Source organism: Telmatherina bonti (genome assembly GCF_933228915.1).
Source record: "Telmatherina bonti genome assembly, chromosome: 22".
Taxonomy (NCBI): domain Eukaryota; kingdom Metazoa; phylum Chordata; class Actinopteri; order Atheriniformes; family Telmatherinidae; genus Telmatherina; species Telmatherina bonti.
Genome location: NC_136631.1, coordinates 14785292 through 14792908, shown reverse-complemented (window position 1 = coordinate 14792908; position 7617 = coordinate 14785292). Strand labels below are relative to the sequence as shown.

The 7617-nt window shown below is 41.3% G+C and overlaps 1 protein-coding gene across 4 annotated transcripts in view; it reads left to right on the top strand.

Annotated features, from left to right (window-relative positions):
• Nucleotides 1-7617, top strand: part of eif2ak4 (eukaryotic translation initiation factor 2 alpha kinase 4) — a 30340-nt gene that overhangs the window by 11510 nt on the left and 11213 nt on the right. For all 4 annotated transcript variants that reach the window (XM_079261761.1, XM_079261759.1, XM_079261758.1 and 1 more), the window contains 8 exons: nucleotides 1345-1420; nucleotides 1706-1827; nucleotides 2070-2119; nucleotides 4346-4514; nucleotides 5122-5238; nucleotides 5367-5432; nucleotides 5526-5696; nucleotides 5783-5917. In XM_079261761.1, the coding sequence (XP_079117887.1) occupies nucleotides 1345-1420; nucleotides 1706-1827; nucleotides 2070-2119; nucleotides 4346-4514; nucleotides 5122-5238; nucleotides 5367-5432; nucleotides 5526-5696; nucleotides 5783-5917 (906 nt within the window). The remainder of the gene's footprint in view (nucleotides 1-1344; nucleotides 1421-1705; nucleotides 1828-2069; nucleotides 2120-4345; nucleotides 4515-5121; nucleotides 5239-5366; nucleotides 5433-5525; nucleotides 5697-5782; nucleotides 5918-7617) is intronic.

The following is a 7617-nucleotide window of genomic DNA, read 5'->3' as shown; positions in this document are numbered from 1 at the left end:
CGTAACTTTTTTACCTTAAAACTCCACGTCCTGGACTTGATCAAGGACACTGTGACATCTATCATGAGCATTTCTAAAGCCGCTACTACTCAGCAGCATCCTGAGGTTGAGAAACCGCACTTTACAACTTTTACATCTGAGACGTGACCTTTCGCTATCTTACAATAGTTATTGTAAGATTGTCTTTTGCTGGCTGGAGAGAGCTAACAGGTCAGGTAAGATTCAAGATAGATGCTGAATTAGCCGTCAATAAGGGGTGCATGACGGGGAAAATGGCATAATGTTTGTAATGTGTCTTTAAAAAACAAACTCATTCTAATCAAGACAGTGTAGAAAGCTGTGTACTGGGAGTGAATGCTTACTTTATGTGAAATCCCCATTCACTGTCGAAGGTGGGGGCATGTTCAGCTGTATCTCAGATTGAAAAGTCCGGATTCTAGTGGATTTGTTTTGATCAGACGGGTCTGCACTTCTCAGAACACACCACTGGGACAGGGATCAGTATATTTCATTCCCAAATTTAGCTTAATCCACCTTCATCAAAAGCAAGATAAATATGGCAGCCCGGTGGCGTAGTGGTTAGCACTGCGGCGTCACAGCAAGAAGGCCGCTGAGTTGAGTCTTGGCTGGGGGTAGGTTCAAATGGTGGCCTTTATATGGGAGACTGCATGCTTTACCCCGTGTATGCGTGGGTATTCTCTGGATACTGTGTCTTCCTCCAATCCGCAAGACATGCATGCATTGCTTTGGTTAATTAATCACTTATCACCTTTGTTTGCTTTGGATAAAAGCATCTGCCAAATGACAATCGAATAGAATATCTGGCGATGATTGGGGTTTCTTCAACATCCAATCCAATCCACTTTATTTATATAGCACATTCTATAAACGTAAACAGTTTCCAAAGTGCTGTACAGAATAAAACAAAAACAATGTTACAATACTAAAATAAATACATAAATAAATAAATACAAAGTAATTAGCTTAAGGTCAATCCCAATAAACAGGTAAACAACCTATAAATAATTTAATAAAATGAAATAAAATAAAAAGACACAGAGGACCACACAACTCACCCGGAGTTAAAAGCCAGAGAATAAAAGTGAGTCATAAGACGAGACTTAAAACACTCCAGGGTGGGGACCGTTTTGACATGAGTTTCCTACAGGTGTCCTCAGAAATAATTACCGTTATTTCCCCTTTCTACCTGTAGATGTCGCTACAGGCACAAACATAGCTGTGCTGCCCATTCTTTTTCTCTCATGTTACATTTAACAGAAGAGCAGAAGGCCTTTTGTACTTAATCCGTCCCTAACAGAGACTGTTTGTTTGCTCTCACTTCAGGGCAGCTTCAGCTTCAGCAATGCCAAATTGCAGCAGCATGTCTATGAAACCATCACCAGGATCTTTAAGAAGCACAGTGAGTAGACTGTCTCTGTTTGATGTGTGTGCATGCGAGCATTAGCCTTTGTTTACCACAAACCAGTTGGACTCATGACCTGTTGCAGCTTGTTTTAGGGACCCAAACATCTGCTGCAGCGTGAGGCAGCTAAACAACACTATTGGGCAGCATCTATGTTTGTTTCGCTTTTGTGCACATTGTTGATTGTGTCCAGCTGTGCTTGTTTGCATCTACTTGCATGCATCAGTTCTTTCAGGGATGGGGGAGGAAAAATAGCTGTGATCTTTTAACATTTGTCTTCAGGTGCAGTTCGTCTCCAGACACCTCTACTCCTCCCTAGAGACAGGAAGTTGTATGATGGCAGTGAGTTGGCCTGCTTCATGGACCACAGCGGAATGCTCGTTGCACTGCCCTATGACCTTCGTGTGAGTCCGACACACACAGCATCCACTGGGGTGCATGTCCACGCTTACACACAAACACCAATTACAGAGCTATTTGTATCAAGCACATGCAGTGTGAGGTTGCAATCAGCAGCCGCCCTGAGATCCTGCTGTCCCAGGAAACCCTGAGGACTAAATACTTGTTTCCACGCTGTGATTGATTACAACCTGGCTGCACCGTCATTATACGTAAACGCAATGTCTCCACTCTGTTTTCACTTTAGATGGCGTTTGCAAGATTTGTTGCCCGCAATAATGTTACACACATGAAGAGGTAAAGAATGATTTAATACATCTGTAACATATTTCTTTGCAGTTGTAGTTGTGTTTTTTTTTTAAAGTAGCATTCTTTTCAACTAGCGCTGTCATTGTATATCATGGAATTAACACAATCCAATGATTTGCAAACTCTATATTTAATTAATTTAAAAGAAAAATATCTTACAAGTAATTATGTTATTTGGTAACAATTACTTTATCGTTTACTCTGCTCAAAAAATGAAAGAAAACACATCTTCATCACCATTGATAGTGAATCAATATGACTTGTTGTTGTACAATTGTAACAGAAAACATGTGCAAATAGCAACTTCTATAAAGGAATGGACCTGCAGGTGGTGGCTACTGACCATTTCCTTGTCTTCATGTTCCCTGGCTGATTGTTGGCCCTGTTGTATTTTGACTGTGTCCTCGCCACGAGAGGTAACATGAGCTGCTTCCTGCAACTTGTAAAAGTTGCTCAGGTGGAGCAGCTCAACCAGGATGGCACATCCATGCGTGCTGTGGTATGAAGGATTGCCAGGAGACTTGGAAGGGGGTTGTGGGAGGAAAACGGAACACTGCCAGAACCCAACAAAATGACCTCCAGCAGGCCACTAGTGTGTATGTTTCTGCTCAAACAGTCAGAAACAGACTCCATGAGGTCCCACTTAATACCATACAGCCTGGTTGGCATATGCCAGAAAATACCAGGATTGGCATATTGGCCATTGGTGCCCTGTGCTTTTTACAGATACGCAGCTTCACACTGAGCAGATGTAACAAATGTGAGAGTCTGGAGACGCCTTGATGAAAATGCTGCTTCTCATGCATTCCTCAAGCATGACTGCTTTGGCAGTGGATCAGTGATAGTTTTGGGATGCATGTTCTTATACAGACCTCCATGTGTAGGCCACCGGTACCCTGACTGCCATTAGGTACTGCGATGAGATCCTCTGACACATTGTCGGATAACACGCTTTTGCAATGAGACCTGGGTTCCTTCTTATGGATAACAGTGCTGGGTCTCATATGGCTGGAGTGTCAGCAGTTCCTGCATTACAAAGGCATTGATGCTATGGAGTGTTAACCAGACCAAAATCTAACCCAGCACCTCTGAGACATAATGTGTCAGTCCATCCACCACCACACTGCACCACAGACTGTCCAGTGGTTGACTGATGCCCTGATTCCCAGGTCTGGGAGGGGAGCCCTCGAGAGAACATGTGTCGTCTCATCAGGAGCATGGCCAGACTTTGCAGGAGTACATATAGGCATGTGAAGACCACACACACACACTGAACCTCTTTTTTTTTTGTCTCGCAGGATTTTTAAAGAAGTTGGATTACCCTGTGATCTGATCTTTCCACTTTTAATTTGAGTGTGGTTCTGAATCCAGACCTCCATGGGGAATCCTTTTGATTTCCATTGGACATTACCATATTCCACTATTAAGATTTTTCAACCACAATATTTCATTTATTAAGTGTTCCCTTTATTTTTTGAGCAGAGAATGAAAAAAACAACAGGAGGGATCTCCCCAAGTGAATCTTAAAAAATAAAAAGTTCACCATGTTTTATAAAAATACAATTTAAAACTCTTAAATGTTGGCGATAAAGAAGATTCAGAAACACAGCTTATTTAAGAAAAATTGGTGTAAAGAAGAAACTGGTTTCTTACTGGTTGTAAATGATCTGAAAGAATGTGCATCTGATACACGGTTTTAAAAAAGGGATCCGTGATTGAACATCTGTGAAGGTCCTTTTAATTCTGAATAATACTTGAAATGCAACAGGCTTTAATGCAGAGAATATTGTTTTCAGGTAAAGCATTGCTTATTTCACCGAGATGTATTTAAACCACCTTCTGGACACATTATAGCAGCATGGTCTTGTCATCTAAGGCTCTTCATGCTGAGGTGCCTTGTCTACCATTCTGGCCTCTAACCCAATGAGATTATTTGGTGTATTTTGAAATGAGAAACAAGACAAAGAGCGCTGAACTTTTGAGAAGTTGAAACTCTGCATGAAGCTTTAATGGAAATACATTTGATATCAAACTGCAAGACAATTTCACCTGAAATATAAGCTTTTAATTCATGTTTTTTCTTCTCTTGTATTAAGATTCAGTTATTCTTTCATGCATACTCTGTCCTGTCTAGCATCATAGCAAGCAGACTGATTATCATCATATTTTATTTGTACTTAATTGTGTGTTTAAATATAATTTTTCCCTAATAAGGTACAGCATTGAGCGTGTGTTCCGCCCCAGGAAGCTGGATCGTGCACACCCGAGGGAGCTCCTGGAATGTGCCTTTGACATCATCACACCCGTCACCAACAGTCTTCTCCCCGACGCCGAAACGATTTACACCATCTCCGAAATAATCCAGGAGTTCCCGGCGCTACAGGTTCTACACACACGATCTGCATCTGTTTTGAACAGAGTTTCTGTGGTTCTCATTAAGTTTGTGCCCTGGCTGATGTATCATTCTGTCTTATTTTCCCACAAATGCCATCAGCCCAGCTTCACCCTTTGTTTTTTCCCCTTTACTTCCCACCCACATTCTCAACATACCAAAGTATGTGTAAGCCTGAGTGATTTACAATGTATTTATTGTTTATGTTGTAAATCTGCTATGCGTAGCTCTATCCGGTTCCTTCCCTCCTGTCCAGTACAATCCATTTCCTGTCCTCGTCCACCCTGGTGCTATGCCAGTCTTCAGTCGCAGCTTTTTTTTTTTCTTTTTTTTTTTTTTTCTTTTTTTTTTTGGATGCTTTACGAACCCAGTCAACCTTGGGTCTGGCCCATACTTCATCCCTAATAGATGCTGTTTCTGATCCTCTTCACTGCCCTGCACCTTGTGTGGAAGCTTTTAACAATATGTGAGTCAGACAGAATGAGAAGGCAGCCGGACACAACAGTTATTATTCGCTGAGGTGGTGATTGTGCAGAGATGCTGTTGCTATTGACTGTAATTGCAGCTGCGAGGGTTAAAGGTGTGTTTATGGCTACAGGAAAGGAACTATAATATCTACCTGAACCACACCAGCTTGTTGAAGGCCATCTTGCTCCACAGCGGCGTTCCGGAGGACAAACTGAACCAGGCCTCCAACATACTTTGCGATGCCATGGTCAGTGCAGGTCACGCATCATGTGCCAGCTTTTATAAATATCCTGGTTTGACCATATGCTGCTGTGTTATTGGCTAATGTAAACCATGCCACACTTTTTTTCTTTTAAATGTATGTGTTGGCTACAGAGTGAAAAGCTGACCAAACGTGAGGTAGAAGCGAAGTTCTGCAACTTTTCCCTTTCAACCAACACCGTAAGTGTTCACTCCACGGTTCCAAAGATACCTGGATCTGAAGCAGTACATTTACTGTACTCACTGATGTCCTTCCTCACCTGTTGATTTTAGCTGCAGACTTTGTATAAGTACATAGAACAGAAGGGGAATCTGCAGGAACTGGCACCACTTCTGACATTGCTCACCAAACAGAAGACGGCTGTCACCCAGCTAGCCAAGCAGGGTATCAAGGACTTGGAGGAGCTCACTGTCCTCCTGCGCAGATTATGCGTTAAAATGAGGGTGATTTGGATTCTGAGGAATTGTAAAAACAGAAAAAAGCCACTTTTGTGTTTTGTTTGTATTACATGTGTTGATCTCCTGGATAGGTGGTGGTCAACTTGGGGTTGGTGTATAAGGTGCAGCACCACTCTGGAGTCATCTTCCAGTTTGTGGCTTTCGTCAAGAAACGCAAGCGAACTGTGCCGGATATCGTGGCTGCTGGAGGACGCTACGACCACTTGGTGGGTTTTAGTCTTCCATCCATACTCCACACATTAAAACTAGTAAAGCTCTGAGAGAGCGCAAACCTCCACCAAGCAGTTTGTTTCCACCCATTTTGTGATTTTCACCTGATGTTATAGTCCTACATTCATTTTATTGTGTGTTTATTAGTTTATTTGTCAGGGAGCATGTGTGAAAACATTATCAAAAGATGCTTTACACCAGATTTAGCCTTAGCTAGTTTCCATCTGCAGTCCCAGGGCAGGCGATGGCATACAATTTAAAAGGTATTTAAAAAATCTACAACAGCTTATAAAAACAAAAAACATACACATATATACATGCATACATATTCATATAACTCATAGTGCTGACACTGCTGGTTTTCTATTAGCACCTTTCTAGCTTTAAGAGAGAAGTCCTTCAGGTCTGTGCAGAGTTTCAGATCCTGTGGGAGTTATATGTTACACACTTTATTTAGATTACTAGATTCATTGATAATAAATCCACAGTGTCTTGGATACATTGTAGTGTTTGTTGAATGTTTATATCTTAATCTTTTTTTCTTGAAGTGATGAAATTTCCAAAGATCCACTTTTTTTTCTTCCTGTTCTGTATCATAATATCCAGAATTTTGCCAGAAATCCAGATCTAAAGCCTGGATCAGAACACAATTTGAGCCTGATTTTGACCTGACAGACATGTTGCAGACAAACATGACAAAAATCAGACTGTCATTTCTGATTACTGGTTGTGGGATCGCAGAACAATCATCTTTTCCTGTGTCGTATAACAAAATGAAAGACTGGCGACCACAACACATAAGTGTGACGTATCAGAATTTAGTTTTTTGTCCTCTTGACGTGTTCCCACATAAAAGTTGTTGCGGTCATTACTACAGAAGTTCTGATAATATTGCCTTTACTTGTTACTTGTTGAAAAGTAAGATCACTACTTATTACTTTACTTTCCCATTTCTTAATGTATCATGTAGCTAAATGGAGCATACACCGTGCAGAGATGTTCTGTGTTCTGGAACAAATATGCCTTGCTATAAAATCCACAAACATCCGGAAAGAGGAAGCTCTGATGAGGTCATACTGTGCTGATACACGCTACTAGAACTCCCTGAGACAAAATTTTCATGGGGTTCAAGTTCCTCAGGGTACATCAACAACTCATCAACTATGTGTTCTCATGGAAGTTAGAGCGTCCACCAGCCACCATCACCTTGCTTGTCCCACTCTGTGCTCAGCAGCACACAGGGCTCCAGTGCCATTCCTGTAGTGTGGCCATTTGCCGACACAAGACAATGAACAAATTTATGCCACCATGTCTGTTGCTCTAATATAGCAACCATAGTGAATGATAAAAAATGATGTCATCTGATCCAGGCATAACTTTGATATCTTGTAAAACCTCTTGGGAACTTCTCCTGGATCTTTTGGATCTCACAGTGATAAAGTATTGTTAAAAAAAATTCCTGGATCCTGATCACTCACACAAAAGTTAGACCAAAACCCATTCCTAGAAAAAAGATCATAAAAATCTGTCCAGTAGTTTCTTTTTGTGTCAAGTTGTTCACAGACGGACAGACAGACACCGGCTCCTTAGGAGAGGTAACCAGTAAAAAGGTTAGCATGAAGTTATGAAAAGCACATTATTGTCTGATATTTGTTCATGGATAGTTTTAATTCACCCACATGTGAAGCCTGTTTTT